Source organism: Pocillopora damicornis, chromosome 6, assembly GCF_964200805.1.
Source record: "Pocillopora damicornis chromosome 6, jaPocDami1.2, whole genome shotgun sequence".
NCBI lineage: Eukaryota > Metazoa > Cnidaria > Anthozoa > Scleractinia > Pocilloporidae > Pocillopora > Pocillopora damicornis.
In genome coordinates, this window is record NC_142675.1 from 3649956 (window position 1) to 3667500 (window position 17545).

Consider the following 17545-nt stretch of genomic DNA (forward strand, 5'->3'; position numbering starts at 1 on the left):
TTAACCTCCTAATCTATCTCTCGATCCAGGTCTCTTCACGTAATTCGTCTGGTACTTAACCTAACAAAGCTGAACAACTTAAACGAGGATGACAAATTTTTGCAATGATCGGTACAGTGTAATGGCGGACAGTTAAAACGAAAAATTGTTGCTAATTGAAAAAAAAACAAAACAAGAAAATCATCTCTTTTTTGGCAGTACTTAGAAGGGTGCAATCGGCAGAATCGGGTGAACGGGAAGACATTTTCCTCTTTTTTCTTACCTCGAGAAACTTTAACTAAATGTTCTTGTCCGAAAGCTTCCTTAGATGCCCAGTAGCCTCTCGTAAGATTACCCTCCCACCCTCCCCCGACCCCAAGTCTTACTTGTCACCACTCGAGTGGTCTACACACACAAACCAAGTACAGTAAACAATGTCGCTAGTAAAAAAAAAACCCCTTTATTACAAAATATTTGCGGTTCTATTTACATTAAGCGTTGTTTTTCACTCTGGTGATTAAAAATACTTCGTCTACCTGGTAAGTCTCTTTGACCCAAAATTAAGATTTGACTTGCAACTATTTATTTTGTTTAAATATAAAAATCTACTAAAAATTAATGAAACTATAAAAGATTTGGAAGATCCTCAAAAGACAGGTTTAAAGCTGGTCGGTGTCTCTGAATTATAGCTTTAAGAATTGCACGACATTGAGAACCATCCATCGAAGGCAGATTTAGTGTGGTTAGCTTACAGCTTGGATGCTGTAGAGCTTCACATAGACTGGCAACACCGACATCAGTGATTGAACTATAATACAGATTTAGTGTGGTTAGCTTACAGCTTGGATGCTGTAAAGCTTCACATAAACTGGCAACACCGGTATCAGTAATGTCATTCTCCATTAGATTTAGTGTGGTTAGCTTACAGCTTGGATTCTGTAAAGCTTCACATAAACTGGCAACACCGGTATCAGTAATGTCGTTCTCCATTAGAATTAGTGTGGTTAGCTTACAGCTTGGATGCTGTAAAGCTTCAAATAGACAGGCAATACCGGTATCAGTAATGCGATTCTGCGTTAGAGTTAGTGTGTTTAGCTTACAGCTTGGATGCTGTAAAGCTTCACATAGACAGACAACACCGATATCAGTCATAGAACTAATCCCCAGATTTAGTGTGGCTAGCTTACAGCTTGGATGCTGTAAAGCTTCACATATACTGGCAACACCGGTATCAGTGATCTTACTAGACTCCTTACTACTAATCTATTAATAACATCAACACATTCATCAGTCAAGTAAATTTCGGATAATTTCAGTTCAGACACAAGACAGTGTTCATTGTTCAGTGAATTACAGACTCGTTGTATTCCAGACAGTATTGGCTGTGATCTCCAAAGTTCTAACTTCTGAACTGTGACGAACTTATCAGAACATTTGTGTTGTGCCTCTTCAGCTTCCTCTTCATTTAGTTCACTGATAATGTCCAACAGAAATGATATTCCAATGCAGTCCACATCAGAAAAATGCCCAAAAGACATGAAGCCGTCTGAATTATAAAACGCTTGCGGATTATTCCTGATGAATTTTTTGGCAAATTCTTTGTTTTGATACTCATTCAGACAAGTCATTTTAAGATTACGATGCATAAAGGGTGAATCTAATAATTTTTCCACCAGTTCCTGGTTTCCTTCATTTGACAACACACCAGCCATGAATTGGAAAACCATTTCAGAGCATTCTTCGTCTGGAATACAATTTTCCTTAACAAACCAACGAGCAGCCAAGAATTCTTGGACGGTTAGATGTGTGAAGCTAAAGTGCTTCGAGGTTGTAATCAGTGCAGTCCTGAAAGGCTGACCACAGTAAAGAAGACCACTACCTTTAAGTTTGCTGACTTCTTCCGCTTCAAAATCGCCTTCCATCTCCCTTTCATCAAAAGTTGGCTTTCTTTCAACCAACAGTTTAGCCGCTAGCTTTGATAATTTATCTAAAGTGTTCTTGATGACAGGAGGGGCCTTGAATTGCTCAGGAATTTCTTTCTGTCTGTATTTTGACTCGGCGTAGTGCTTAAGTTCAAATATTTCAATAAGTTTGGTGTAAACGTCGGTTGTTGAGACAGGAAGGTCATCAGGATTTTCTGATTCGGTTAGCGTATACTCCATCTCAAAGCACAACAGATAACAGAGCATAGGAATATGAGCAAAACTCACAAGGTTCTCATTGTTCATGACATGTTTAAGAACAGCGTTCTTCATATTTTCGTTTTTCTCGAAGTACTTCTTAACGTATTCTTTAACTTGTTCCGACGAAAATCCTGCAGTTTCCACATATCGTTTAAAACGGCTTCCTCCCATCTCGTCCGATTCATCAGGACGCGAGGTAATCATGACGATAGCCCCTTTCAAGATTTTTCCATTGATGAGTTTTGAACACAATGCGGCCACCGGCATTTTACATCTAGCGTTATTGGGATGCCGTCCTTCCGAGTTTCCAGCGATGTTGGTTTTCTGAGAATACTCATCATAGCCGTCGAGAATTATCATTACTTCCCTGGGATGATTTACAATGTACTCAAATGTTGAGTCATCAATGTTACATGTGTCATCCAGTACCGAAGAACAATTTAAGATTTCTCTTAATGTCACATAGTTATTTTCAAGCAAATTCAATTGGCGGAAAGTGAGCAAATACACAAACTTTAAATTGGGAAATTCACTGCTTTCTAGTGCTTGAAGTAATTTGTTGTTAGCCCAATCACGAATCACCTTTTGGCAAAACAGGGATTTCCCAATCCCTGCTTTTCCAACGACAAGAAGAGAATTAGCACTTTCCTGATCATTAATCATGCCAAGAAATATTTCACTGCAGTGTTTGATTGGAGTGCCGCTGACTTTTCCGTAGTACTGAAGCACTTTTCTCCTTGAATAATATGGCTCGTCATTCTTAATCAGGGCTTTTCTTCCATATTGTATGAGAAGATTAGTGAATATTTCGTCTGTTTTCGCGTTGGAAATCGTGCGAGAGGCAAGCAGTTTGGGTTGGAACTCCGTTTGGCCTATGATGGAAGTCTTTAAAGCTGAAGTGTAGGCACTTACGGCTAAAATATAAAAATGGAACATACTTAATAAATAATATGACCGCGAGGATAGCAGTTTATTGGTACTTTCACTCTTACTCCACAGGGTTTAACTGTTTTGAGGGCAGGTCAATCAACACACAAGCTTTGAAGAAAAGCATCTTAGGCTACATTAGTCTTACTCTTATTGAGATATGACATATTAGTACCACACATATTTCTAAACCTCAGAAGCTTAGTCTTGAATGTAAATTTCAAAGTCTAGTTTCTGACAGAGAAACAATTCCATGCAGTATTGGACATCAGAGCCCCAACTCATGGACTCTATAATAGTTAAACATCGGTGGTGGTTTGGGGAGGAAGGCCCCCCCCCCCTCCAAGAGGTCTTGGTCCCACCCCCATCAGATCCACCTGTCTGACACCCAAATTCTTAAAACAACAGGATCACATATTACTATCCAATTTGAAGCATTTAACAATTGCTTTTCTAGATATAAGTCTTAGCCTACTGTGGTTTCAGAAAAAACACAAAATTTCTGTGTTTTCTTAACAAAAATTGTGACCCCCTTCTCTTGAAAAAAATCCTGGATCAACATTTGATTACAATATCTGATTATGAGAGTTAAAATAGTGGCATATAAGTTCACTGTTTATCATCACCAATCACATGTTCACTATTATTACACTCATCAAAACATGTTGGACTTACCTTGAGAGGATAATTCATTGGCACCTAAATGAAATAATAAACAAAAAAATGTTGTCTCTTTAAACCAATTTGCTCAAGAAATTTACTTACAATCTGATTTATTCCTCTCAAACTAATATTATGTCAGGTTCCATAAAAGGTAAAAAAAAAAAACAACAACAAAAACAAACAGAACCATAAACATGTTTGCTGGCATTTATCACTTTCCTATCCATTCCAATAGTTTCATCATCAAAATACAGTCGCACATGAAGTACTGGATAAATCAATTTTTTTAGTTTAAAACAATTTGATTTGTCGCTTATTGGCCCAAGAACATAAATCAAATCACTTCAAATCACATTGGCAGATGTCATTAGCCTCTGAATTCTCCATATTTTGGTGGTGTTACATAAACCAAGCTAACTATAGAATACAGGCCAGTTCACCAGGCTCATGGAGTGAATTGTTATTCATCATTATATCACTCAATTAAACTACGAGTTTTTTTCTCCCACCACTCCCATGAGTGACCAAGACAGAATTTCTCCTTACCATGTCTATACAATATCATTCAGACAAGTGATGAGAATAAAGAAAAATAATAATTCTGGGATTACTAGTTGATCTGATACCACATTCTCCAAACTAACATAATGAGAATCATTTGACAGACAGTAAGGAGAATTGTCAACAAGATCTTGGGAGTTAAAGGGTTAAGAGGCCTTGTTTAAGCTACTGGAATGTTAACTCAAAATATGGGTAACTTAATTTCCTATTTGTGAACAATCACTAAATAAATCATCTTGATTTATAATCCATAAAAGAATATGCTGTGGGAACTTAGATCTAAGTCAGACCTATCCTTGTAAAAAGACAAGATTGAGACAGGAAGCAATACCTGCATTAAAGTGAGGCCAATCTTGAAATATGACTGGGTCATTCAAAATGTTGGCCACAACAGATGCTGCCATCACACAGGCAATTTCTTTCCATTTCTTACTTGAAGACTGTGTTTCATCTGCAAAGTCTTTGATGCCCTTGACTACCACCCATTCTGTCTTAAAATCATGGGCCGCTGCATACACTCCTACAAAAAAAAAAAAAAAACTCATGTCTGTTACCTGTATATTTAGCTTATTTTCTAAGCATCCTTAAAATAATTGTTCAATCAATTAGCTCGCAAAGATTCATACTCAAGTTGTTTGTAAACATACACATTTCAAAAAGACATTAGTTGCATGGTACTCAAACCTAATTTTTTTTCAACCACTAATTAAAAAAAAAATTATACACTGAGACTGTAAAATTATTCTTCAGGCTTCACTTTGTTTAAAATGTAACTTTCAACATTTCTCAAAAGACCAACTTTTGTCAGTAAGAGTTAACCCTTTCACACCTAAGATCTCTTTAGTAATTCTCTTTAACCCTTAAACTCCCAAGATCTTATTGTCAATTCTCCCTTCTACCTGCTACACATTTCCTTGTAAAATGGTTACAAAAATTTGATGTTTGATCAAGGTAATATCTTGTACCTGATGAGTTTCAGTGTTCTCACTACCTGTTTGCTGGATAATGTATGGATATTATAGGGAGAAGTTGCATGTTCATCACTTCTAGGTATTAAAGGGTTTAAATGTATGTCATAAAATTCCTATGTCTGTTGCTGGTTAGGAGAATTTACTTTTGGATCAACCAATAATCTCCTAATTCATACTTTTTCCTTTTCCCATTACTTGTCTGCTTGTTATCATATTGATACTGTAATGAGAAATTCTTTCACGCGGTCACTCATGGGAGTTTCAGGTTTAACAGGGACTGTGATACCTTTCCTCAGCTCTCAAACTATTTAACAAAACACTTTCTACATTTTTCATGTGACAAATTTAAAAAAAATTCATGACATCCTGATGGAGCACATTCAATATAGTTATCCAGAAGAAGTCTCAGTCACCTTGACCTGTGAGAAAATCTCCCCACCCCAGCCAAACATCAAATCACTTTAAATACACAATTATAATATAATTCCTGCCAATGTGGCATGCTATATGGTATATGCTATTTCTTGTGCCAGCAGAGACAATACCAAAGCAGTTTTTTTTAAAACACTTACCATATTTACCCGCGGATAGGCCGCACTTTTTTCCCGGAAAAATGGGACCGAAATTGGGGTTGCGGCTTATACGCGGGTACAAGCGTTTTGACACCTCATTAATATGCACGAGAACTCACGGTAGTACAGTAAATTGGCATTTTAATGTTCGCTTTAAATTGTTCCTAACTTACAACACATACAACTACCGGGTACTCGACCTCAACAATTTTTTTTCCCATGAAAACCATTGAAAGTTTGGGGTGTGGCCAATACGCGGGTGCGGCCTATCTGCGGGTAAATACGGTAATTGCTACATGTGCAAAAATTCTTGGCTTATCAATTGTGTGAATTAATTATTATGATTCTCACCTCCACCTCCCATTTCAACTGCAATTGCTTCAGGATGTTTCCTAATCATATCTCTGTTTGCCTCTGAGATACTCAGAACCACTCCATCACAGTGCACTTTGGCATTGTATTCATCAGCATTTTGTAAAGGTGCCTTCCACCCATCAGCCACGTGTTTGATCAGGTGACCAATATCTCTGCTGGGAGGAGTTTCGTGTGCAGCTGTTATCAGCTTTGCTGAAACAACCACATCTCCTAACTTGACCTTTTTGCTTATCAAACCACTGCAGGCACCAACAGAAAACATAGCCTTGGGTCTCAGTAGTAAGATGGCATCTTTTGAAACAGACAAAGAACCGCCAGGAACATCAGGACCTTTGGAGCACCTCATCAATGCAATTTTCATTTTCTTTCCTTGATCATCACCCATACACCCAAAGTACACATAGCCAGTACTGATGTGGTAACTCTTAAAGGGTTCCTTCAGGTAAGCAAAGCAACTTAAGAACTCACAGTCCTCCACTGTCAATAAAAGAATATCAACAGGAAGTTCAACATTGCTCCAAGCAAATGAGGTTTCAGGAAGATCACTCATCAATGGAAGTGTAACATTGAGCTCTGGTGGGCTTGCATTGCTAATCTGTGCCAATGTATTTTCCCCTGGCATCATGACTGTCTCTGGAAAAGAAGAATGTTATTTTTCATTTTTTTTTTTTTTGTTTCCATTCATTTATTAAAACTTAGTGGCTGATCCAAATGAAAATCAAAAGACAGTACAGACAAAGAAAAGAAGACCAGTTATGAATAACAATTAAGTCAATGTGCTTGACCCTGCATAAAACATTTCAAGTTCACAATAACTGATTTAACAATACAAAATTACACAGGCATACTTGAAGGAAAAAATACACCTTTGAGTGCTCCCCTTTTTTCTGCAAGTATACATGGTTGTGTTATTCACTGAGTTTTTCATCTTTTACTCAAATAATCAGGATTCATATCTATCATCTTCCGTACAAAATTATATCTCAGTTATGAATTTTTTTCAAAGAATAATATTCATTCACATCATCAAGAAAAAATACACAAAAAACTTTTCTTACATATACATTGTACCTATGTATATTACAAAAATTTTGAAAGTAATTCCTTTTATTTCACGATCCACTATTTCTAACATTATCAACACAAAAGTGAAAGTGTTCAACTCAAAATCAACAAAAGTAAAGCACACAAACCTTCCTTCCCTGAATTTTCTTTATGCATCTCAATGGAACCCTCCAGGTCAACTTCCTTTCTGGCCTTTTTTACCATTTCATCTTCATGTGATTTGTCTGTGATGCAGTCTTCATCCGTCAACCACTCTCTGAAAAGCTCCTGGTAGTCCTTCTCAATATCAGCATCCATACAATCAGTTTTGAGATCATTGATAACATCCTGATAGCGGGCCCCTCCAATACGCTGAAAGGTGTCTTTGATGTCATTCCAGTAGGAAATGAAAGTTGGATCATCAACTGAACCACTGGTAACATGGCTGTAAACTCTGTCTCTGAGGATCTTGATGCGAGTGATGTCAGCTGCTGGAGTGGTGTCTGTCACCAGAGGAAGGTTATTCCAGCCAGAGGCAGGGAGAGTCAAACCAAAGATATTCCTTAGAAGAAATAGCAGTAGGGAGCTGTCAAAGTTCCCTGAGGAAACTGATGATTTGACAACAGGATACAGTTTGCGCCACTGTGAGGTACTCAGGACTCTCTTCTTTCGAAGTGTTTGTAATTTGGCATGGTTTGTGGGATTAGTCAGAGCTCCATGAAGGTTTTCTGGTGGACATACCCTGTCAAAGATCTCCCTTAGCACATATGATCCAATTTCAACAAGACGACACAGCTGGGCATAGTTAGAGGTTCCTTTAGTAGAAGGGTTTGGTGGAGTGGCAGAGGCCATGAGGACATGTCTTCTGAAAAGAAATATAGACACAAAAATCATTATTTGAACTTCCCAGAGCCAAAATGTCATTCCACATATTTAACATTGAATTTATTATCACCTGACAAATTTATAAAACAAGTGTGATGTGTCTTCCATTTTAACCCTTCAACCCCTAAGAGTGATTGGCTTCTGATTTCTCCTCACAGTATCACTCATGAATCACATGTAGAGGTCACAAGAATAAAGGAAATGATCACCAATTTAAGAAGTTCCTGATTGTCAAACAAATTCTCCTTGTCTGTTCCATAGGAAATGTAAAGAGAACAGCGTGGAGAATATGAATACCAATGTCTTAGGGTGTTAAGGGTTAAAAAGGCAGATGGGGCAGGGGGAACCCACACAATTCTGTGCATAAAACCCTCACAGTAATGTACAAATCTCAAGAAAATGCACTGTTCGTCTAAAGACTCATTAAATCTGTTTAGATTTTCCACACAAAAAACATGATAATGTTCATTTCAATTAGAATCTTTTTATCCATTTAAGATTATTTCAAATCCAAGAAAGTCTCTTGAGTGATCAAACTTATAAAACAGCTTTCATTTGTCAAAACAACAAAAAGGGATTCTCTCTGGCTCTGAGCCATATATACATGTCAACCACATATTTACCATGCAATTTGCAATACTTAATTCCAAGCAATTTTGGTTTTGTATTTACTGTTCTGTGAAGAGAAATAAATTACCATGGCCATGATGAAAACTTTCCAGTTTTTCCCCACAAGTTTTACCTCTAACATCCCTCAAAATTTCAGAAAGTTTTGAAGCACCCTGTGAGATCAGTTACTGTTCTTGGTAGCAAAAAAGAGTCTATACTCAAGCCTATTGGCCCCCTGTAGAAGGAGCTTGTCTTGGTTTCCTTAGCTTAAAGCTACTACAATAATAACAACTCCCCCCTGGATGGGATGCCAGTCCATCACAAGGTTCCCCCCTACCAGCATTTCATCAGGCTTCCCTAACAATTCACCAGTCCCCATTTATACTCCTAGGTGGAGAGAGGCAAGGGGAGAGTAAAGTGTCCTGCCCAAGAACAAAACACATTGACTCGGCCAGGTCTTGAACCCAGACCTCTGGTATCAAAGTCCAGAACGATGACCATAAGGTCACAATATGTCTTCCACTGTTGTTAGTAAATGGCAATGTTCATCACTGGCAAAAAATAGTATGGTGCTCTCCTAAGATCACACTCCTCTCTTATTAAATATAGGCCTAGGTCACACTAGAGCTTTTTTTGTTTGTTTAAGTAAAAAATCTGTCAACAAGTTGCATGAAATAAGTACAGCCCCCAGTTTTAAAAACTTGCCAAATTTTTGCAGATCACCAAAATTCTCCTAATCTTCAAAAGAGCCATGTTGCTTTTTTTTTAACCATTTCGCTGTCATTGTATGTAAGACATGCATGTCTAGATAAAATTTAAGCCAGAAAAATACACTGGTCTGCTAGTGTAATTTGGGGCATGTGATGGCAGGAAACAATACATGGTCCCAATCTCGAAACCATTACTCTGCCAGACGCAGAGACCTCAACCAAGGACAGTTTCAAAAGCAAGCTCTATTTGAGCGAAGTCTTTGCCTTCTATGTCTAAAATCTGATACTAGCTGCATAGAAGCCTGCTGATAGTGACTACCAACAATGTAAAAAAATTGCTATGTTGTTTTGCTCTGAAAGAAATGCAAGATTCCATTAAAACCTGAAAGCTGTGAAGATAATCATTTGACGACAATATATTCTTGCCCAGTAATTTGTGCAAGAATTTTTCTTTATGGGTTTGTGATTGATGTATGTGTCAATCAATGAAGTTTTGGTCACAGGATACCAGTTAGATGTGACTGCCACCAAAAATTGGAAATTGCAAAAATTTTGCAAATTTTTCACAAGCCACATTCACATGCTCTTAATACAATTACTAATTTGATGGTATATCCCCTTTGAAAATAAACTCAAAACAATTATTTTTTTGGGCAAGCAATGCAGCATGGTGCTAATTAGGAGGAAAAGTGTTTCAAAGGTTTCTTTGTTGGTCTGCATGTATTCCATTTCAAAGACTGTAGGTATATTCACTGACAGCAAAGATACAATCACTTACCGTTTTCATAGTGTAAATAAAGAAAACATTAATGTTTTGTTTCTGATTCCATGAAAGTTATCTCCTTGATAAATATTGTTTGTGACTACACAACTTTCATGCTGAAACGCTCAATGTTCAAAGTTTTCAAGTTGAAGTTAGCAGTAACAAACATCATCTGCTGTGAGGCAGCTTGATTAGCTTTCGTATATAGAGAGAATCCACATTAAACTTACGCGCAAGGGAAGATCAATAACATTTCTTTCACACGATGCATATTCAGTTTAACCTCGCAGGAATTGTATAACTGTAACTGCATTATTTGTGGATCGAATCCAAACTACGTTCTGAGTTATATAAATTTTCTATCGATGCTGGCATCCAAAGTCAGTTGTTCGTTGCCCGTCAAAGCCTGAAAATTTTCCGAAAATTTGTCCGATGATAAGCATGTTTTTCGTACGCGTCTTTAGTTCCAAGAGACCAACTCTAACATGTTTAAATCCAGCCTAGAGAATCCAACCAAATTAAGCAATATGGAAACAAATAACGGATTCAACCTCAAAAACTGGTGAATGTAGACATATCAACTATTACAATTCCCAATGGATTCGAAAATATGAACCTGTTTTCCAACAAACGGGAAGTGCTGACCGAAGCACTAAGCTACGTAGTTTAACAATTTGGCACTAAAGACACTATTTCCTCGCTAGTAGTTTCAGGAATCGAGGTGAAAAGTATATGGTAAATCAATGACTCTACCTTGGCGAGAATCGTCTGCTTAACAACGTAAAGTAAGTCTCTCGAAGTAGAAATCAACCATGTTGGGCAGCCAAATCCGTGCACCTTGCATAGTGCTTCTCAAACTTCACTGATCATCTGCCTCTATTTCAGCCATTTTGAAAGTGTTAGTTTCCGGGGCTTCTTGTTTAACCTGACTTCCGGTCATTTCTATTTCCGCTTCCTCATCTTTTAGTTTTATTGAACATCTTTTAGTTATATAAGGTCACGCATGAATGAGTCAGGAAAGCGATGTATGCTGCACAACATCGATGTATGACATCCAAAATCGATGTATTCCGGATGAAATTGATTTATTTAATTTTACATTAATGTATCCATGTTCGATATTTTGTCCGTATAAGAACCTCCAGGGGTGGATCCAGGATTTTGAGTGAGTAGTTTCCACCCGAGGACCCACTCCTGCTAGGGGGGTTCGGGGGCATGCCCCCCCGAGAAAATTTGAAATTTGGAGCTCTCTAAAGGCCATTTCATGCATTTTTAGAAAATTTAATTGCCCCCAAAAGACTAAAAAAGCATGTAATCAAAAAGGCAAAAAACATTTATTTTTCTTGAAAGTACTACAGGAAACACTCTGATCTACAAATATTCCACCTTTAGCTACTGTGCAAACCAGTGTATATAGTGTTTTCAGGAAGGCCAAGTCATCAACAAGACTTTTCACACTGGAAAACATCACCTCCCAGTCAGGAAAATCAAGATGTGGAGAAAAAAAAACGAACCAAGTGTTAGTGTTTTTGATAACAAAAGAAAAACAAGCACAATTGATGATATAGTTTAAAGATTGATAATAAAAATCTACTTGCCTTTTTCATCCTTGGGACCACAGGCTTACCATCCATAAAGCCCTTCTCTCTCTCAAATTTCTTCTGTGTTGTGCTCCTATAATGAATGAAATGAATGAAAGCCAGGCTCAATAAATCCAAATGTTTAGCAACACTAAAAACAACCTTTCCTGAGCTGGCTTTTATTCATTTCATATATAGGAGCACAACACAGAAAAGAATTTGAGAGAGAAAGAAGGGCTTTATGGATGGTTAGCCTGTGTTGGGAGCTGGAATTCAAAAAATAAAACAATTATTAGAAAAATATAAATTATAAGAATCATAAAATGATATACAAATTGAAGTAAAATGATAATTTGAAATAATACTAGCCTTTCTTCATCCTTGGGAATTGCTGTGAAGCTGGTTGAGTTCAGTGAAAATGTTTGTTAACCATTTAAGCTTAACATGAAAACCCAATGTCAATGTCAATGGAAAATCATCACAAGTAAAACAAAATAGAAAATAACCTTGAAATGAGTTGAAAAAAGTTATACAGGCACCAGTTTGAGCTTCTGTACTGTTCTCCATCAGTTTAAGGATTATGAGACTTAAAGGCCATAACCCAGACAACATAACTCACAAGTACTCTAGAAACAGCTGGTGCAAAAAATTATTACAAAATGTTTGCCATTCTCATTCTCCTAGGATGTAACTCAGCAAATAAATCTATTATACGTTCAAGGTCAAAATCCATGTCTCTGTGGGCATGCATCAGTGCCAATCCATTCAGTCTGTCCTGGGTCATTGTATTTCTCAAATAGTTTTTAAGATTCCGAAGGGATGATATGGATCTCTCACAAGATGCAGATGAAATTGGAATTGTGATCAGGACTTTCAGCATGGAATAGATGTTGACATATGCATCTTTGTCAATATCCTTCAGTGTAGCCTCCAAACTGTCAGGAATAATATCTCCTCTGTTATCCCTCCCCTTCCACAATCTCTCCCATAACAAAAGCTCTGCCTGTAATCCCGCATAATTTGGTATGTCCTGTCTGTAATGGTTACAAAATTCCAAAACATTGGCCTTCCAGGCAGGGTCAGTAGCTAGTAAAACAGAGGGAATAATCGAAATACCTTTATAGCAAACAAATACATCATCCTGGAATCTGGTGTTGAGCTGCTGGAGTACATGGTCAAGAAAAACTCTAGTGAGATTGATCTTGAAATACCTCTCAGGAGTTGCAGCAGGAGCATTATTTCTATGCATTTGTCTCTGGGCTATCCTTGGCATTTCTGGCTGGACTGCTACTTGTCTTTCAATGGTCACTGCTTCCTGGTAGAGATTATGATGTCTGTTATCAATGTCAGTGCTCATGTCTTCAAGGACTGATTTCAAAAGAGCAAGTTCATCTTTAGCTTTTAGAAGATCCATTGCTTTTTGTTGCAGCTTCACTGTGAGTGGTCTAGTTAATCCCAAAATATGTCTGACAATAACAAGAGAAACAATAAGGGAAAAGTTGATTGCATTAATTAAGGACTGAGCATCATGTCTGCTTGTTGGATTCCAGGTTGAGTCTCCAGGGCTGTTTCTGTTAAGTGAGATGTCTTCAAGTGTAGCTGTGACTGGGTAGAGAAGTTCAACTATGCGGTCCATTCCATCAATCCATTCAATCCATCGTGTGTGGCACACATCAATTAAAACAGTATGGTTTGCCCGAGGCAATAGTTCTCTGATCTTGGCTATTAAATGTTGTTGACGCTTGGGAGAGTTGTTAAAAAAATTAGAAATCTTGCGCACAATATCCATCATGTTCCTGACAATTGGCAATTGGAAAGTGTCTGCTATGCACAAATTAAGCCTGTGGTTCATGCAGTGGACATAGATTGCCTTTTTGCGTTCTGCACTGATCAATGAGGAGGCTCCATTTAGTCTTCCAGCCATATTGCCTGCACCATCATAACACTGCCCACGACAGTCTTCCATTGTCAATCCTAAGTTTGCTACAGCTGCAGTTATAATGTCCTTGATAGCCTCCCCTGTTAATCCCTCCTCACAAATGTAATACCCAATAAATTCTTCTCGGATGGTTTTAGTTGTATCCAGAAATCTTATTACTACAGAAACATTCTCCTTATTGGAAATGTCAGCCGCTTCATCTGCCATAACTGAAAAATACTTACTATTTCTTATTTCCTGTGATAGATCATTCAAAATGTGAGCACCAACAGTTTCTATCATTTCATTCTGAATGGTCTTTGAAATGTATGTGGCATTTCTGGGTGCAGTGTCCAGGTGTTGCTGCAGTATTTGGTCACCACTGTCTACCCGGAATTCTAGCAATGCCTGGAAATTACCGGTTAGGGCAGCATTAGTGGGATCATCATCTCTCCGCCCCCTGAGTGGGATGTTGTTTTTCCCACAGAAAATAATAGTTTTGAAAAGGGACTTTAGAATCTCCCGATTTCTTGCGATTTGCTGTTGAACTATGTTATTTAACTGCTGGTCAATTGGGACAGCTCCTCTTTGCATCATTCTCTTGAAATCATTCATAGCAGTCATAGAAAAATTGTGAATTTCACAATTTCCTAGCGAGTGTTTGGTTAAGCGAGAAGCGGCCGAAGTCCAATTTGTGAGAGGAGACTTCAATAATTTGTCTAACTTATTAGCGTTTCGCCCACACTGAACTCCAAAACAAACACAAGCTAAACAAAATGCTCCATCCAAATATTTGGAGTAAGCTAGCCATGGAAATCTTTTCAGCCAGCCCGAGACAAACTTACGAGATTTTCCATTTTCCATTGACACGGGGAAATCAAAAAGCTCACCTGGTTTCCACACGTTTTCGACGAACTCCAGCTTCTGATGCGGCGAGTAGTTGTGGATCTCGTCGAAAACTAGGCCAATGTCGAAGGGAGAACAATCCTCCCTCCGACAAACAGGATCTCCGCGAGTCATAACACTAGTATTTTTTAAACGTTTAACAGTAAATTGTTATTCCGTCGTTAACCCCTGAGCAAGTTCAAAAGTACTTGTATTGTAGGAGCAACGAAACAGACCCGCTGGGGGAGGAGCTGCCTTTTTTATACTTTGTCAGCAGTTTCCAAGGTAGTTTCCAAACACAACTAGCCAATCAGAAGAGTGTTTTGAGTGAGTTCCGATGACGAAATCTTTGCTAGCCAATCGTGAGGGGTTTTGACTGTGTTCCGCCTGTTATTGTCACCAAATAACAAGGACTTACACCCACCGGTTGCGTAAAGATTGGCTCCACGAACATTTTCCAACGGCTTCCGACGGTTTCCGAGGTGTAATCGAAGCTCGAAAGGCCAGCGCGTGATCCGGAGCGCTCCCGAACGCCTCATGACCGCAATTATAACGAAATTAGTCATTCTAAACGTATTTTCTTTAATAAATAACTGTAAAACAGGAAGATGGTTTATTTCTGGAAGACGTTTAGTGATTTCCACAAAAGTATCAGTAGTTTCCAAAGGGAAATTAGAGTGTTTTCCAAAAGTACTTTTATCAACATTTAACTAGGTCGGAAAAAATGAGTGAGTTCCGGAAATCAGGTAAACTACCCTGGATCCACCCCTGATCATTTTAGAAGGTTTTTAGTGATCTGGGAATTCCGTGTTACAGGAAATTGGGTCGCGTCAAGGTTGAAAGGCGTTGCATCAAGGTTGAAAATGGGCCTTTAACTTGTAACTGTAGGATAAAAAGAGGCTCCGAAAACAACAGTGAAATAAACAAATTCTCCCAGAGTACCATTCTTTTTTATTATGATAGATTAAGTATGCATCATTGCAACAAGATTTCTTTTCCAGATTGCAGGAAAATGCGTTTTTATCTTTTAAAAAATTTCCCGGGGAAGCATGCCCCCGGACCCCCCTAGAGGTTCGGGCCTTCGGCCCTCAATTTTCAAGGGAACCTGCCTACTTTAAAGGCAGTGCCCTTTTACCTCAAAGTTGTTTAAGTTAGCTTCTTGTTCACTTTGATTGCCTCAGCAATACATGTAGCACCCGCAGCACTAATACCATTACCTAGCAAATACAAATTGGTTAGCGTCTTGTTCACTTTGATTGCCTCAGCAATACATGTAGCACCCGCATCACTAATACCAATAAAAGACAAATCCAAACTGGTTAGCGTCTTGTTCACTTTGATTGCCTCAGCAATACATGTAGCACCCGCAGCACTAATACCATTAAAAGACAAATCCAAATTGGTTAGCGTCTTGTTCACTTTGATTGCCTCAGCAATACATGTAGCACCCGCAGCTCTAATATCATTACCTTGCAAATCCAAATTGGTTAGCATCTTGTTCACTTTGATTGCCTCAGCAATACATGTAGCACCCGCATCACTAATACGATTCTTAGACAAATACAACTTGGTTAGCGTCTTGTTCACTTTGATTGCCTCAGCAATACATGTAGCACCCGCAGCTCTAATATCATTACCTCGCAAATCCAAATTGGTTAGCATCTTGTTCACTTTGATTGCCTCAGCAATACATGTAGCACCCGCATCACTAATACGATTCTTAGACAAATACAAATTGGTTAGCGTCTTGTTCACTTTGATTGCCTCAGCAATACATGTAGCACCCGCATCACTAATACCATTAAAAGACAAATCCAAATTGGTTAGCGTCTTGTTCACTTTGATTGCCTCAGCAATACATGTAGCACCCGCAGCACTAATATAATTCCCAGACAAATCCAAATTGGTTAGCGTCTTGTTCACGTTGATTGCCTTAGCAATACATGTAGCACCCGCATCACTAATATCATTACCTCGCAAATCCAAATTGCGCACATTCAATCCAGTTCCAAACGACTTCAATAAATGCGAGTGAAAATCACTTTTTTCTCTTTTGCATTCGTTGATGGCCTCCAATACAATTTTTGCACCAAGGCCTGCATTTTTGTTGACTTTATTTGTTAAACTCTTTACAAGAGCCACAACCTGTTCATCGCATTTCATGACCAAAATTCCACATGAAAACAAAAGTATTTGCTTAAGTTTAACGAAATACCTTGGATCGGAAACTAGTTCTTCAGGTTTCATCTCCTTGCTTTGAATCTGAGAACAAATGAAGAATGCTGCAAAGAATTCTTGAAAACTTTTATGTAAGAAGGCATAGTGCAGTGTTTGTTTCAGTTTGCTGCCACCAGGCTGCACTGACAGAAATCCAAATTCAGTCAGGTCTTTTGCATGGTTTCTCAATTCACTTTCATTAAAATCCAACTTATCGTCAAGTAAACCATTCAACGCTACCTTTCCAAGGTGATTCAATTGCGGTTTGTAATGGTTTGTCAAGTCTTCGATCTTTTTTAGTAGTCCCTTCCTTTTTCTATATCTTCTCAAAACACATTCAACCATATCCAAGTACAGTTGAGCTCTGCTTTCTGGGAGTGTGCCTTCAAACTCTTCGCATAAAAGGCAAAGAAGTGCTGTGTTTAGAGGATTGGCCGCTATTTCTCTCAGGTTTTTATCTCGCGACATCCGTTGCGAGAGCTTGGTGGCTAAATCCGTCCTTTCTTTAAAGTACTTGGTGACAAATCCTTTCACATGCTCTTCAGTAAATCCTTCGATCTGAAGCAGCACGTCACAACATTTTCTCACCTCTTTTCCAGCTTCGTGTCTTGCTGTTGCAACTATGTGGCATTTGGGGAGCACTCTTCCTTCAATTAATTCGGAAAACATCGACAATTTACTGGATGGTAACTCATCCAATCCA

The 17545-nt window shown here is 38.3% G+C and overlaps 2 protein-coding genes and 1 pseudogene across 4 annotated transcripts in view; all 3 read right to left on the reverse strand.

Annotated features, from left to right (window-relative positions):
* Positions 1 to 420: 420 nt before the first annotated feature.
* LOC149043484 (uncharacterized) lies at positions 421 to 11313 on the reverse strand (annotated as a pseudogene). The gene is made up of 6 exons (XR_016187884.1): positions 10996 to 11313; positions 7425 to 8137; positions 6208 to 6864; positions 4645 to 4833; positions 3765 to 3788; positions 421 to 3076 (listed from the first exon to the last, which is right to left on the reverse strand). The product of XR_016187884.1 is annotated as an uncharacterized LOC149043484 (transcript).
* A 1118-nt stretch (positions 11314 to 12431) lies between these two features.
* On the reverse strand, positions 12432 to 14839 carry LOC149043485 (52 kDa repressor of the inhibitor of the protein kinase-like). Of its 2 annotated transcripts, XM_089210271.1 has the most exons (2): positions 14631 to 14762; positions 12432 to 14200 (listed from the first exon to the last, which is right to left on the reverse strand). In XM_089210271.1, the coding sequence occupies exon 2, from the start codon at positions 14041 to 14043 to the stop codon at positions 12475 to 12477; it is 1569 nt and encodes a 522-aa protein (XP_089066397.1). In that variant the 5' UTR covers positions 14044 to 14200; positions 14631 to 14762; the 3' UTR covers positions 12432 to 12474. The 2 variants fall into 2 exon arrangements, with proteins under 2 accessions (XP_089066397.1, XP_089066396.1); XM_089210270.1 differs by having other exon boundaries at positions 12432 to 14839.
* A 717-nt stretch (positions 14840 to 15556) lies between these two features.
* The window catches only part of LOC149043486 (uncharacterized), a 12488-nt gene continuing 10499 nt past the window's right edge, over positions 15557 to 17545 (reverse strand). The window contains exon 5 of the mRNA XM_089210266.1: positions 15557 to 17545. This exon is cut by the window's right edge and continues 496 nt beyond it. Within this exon, the coding sequence (XP_089066392.1) occupies positions 15772 to 17545 (1774 nt within the window). The 3' untranslated portion in view covers positions 15557 to 15771.

Excerpts from the sequence above, each read along its gene's own strand:
- LOC149043485 (XM_089210270.1), bottom strand. The coding sequence starts at position 14,760 with ATGACTCGCGGAGATCCTGTTTGTCGGAGGGAGGATTGTTCTCCCTTC.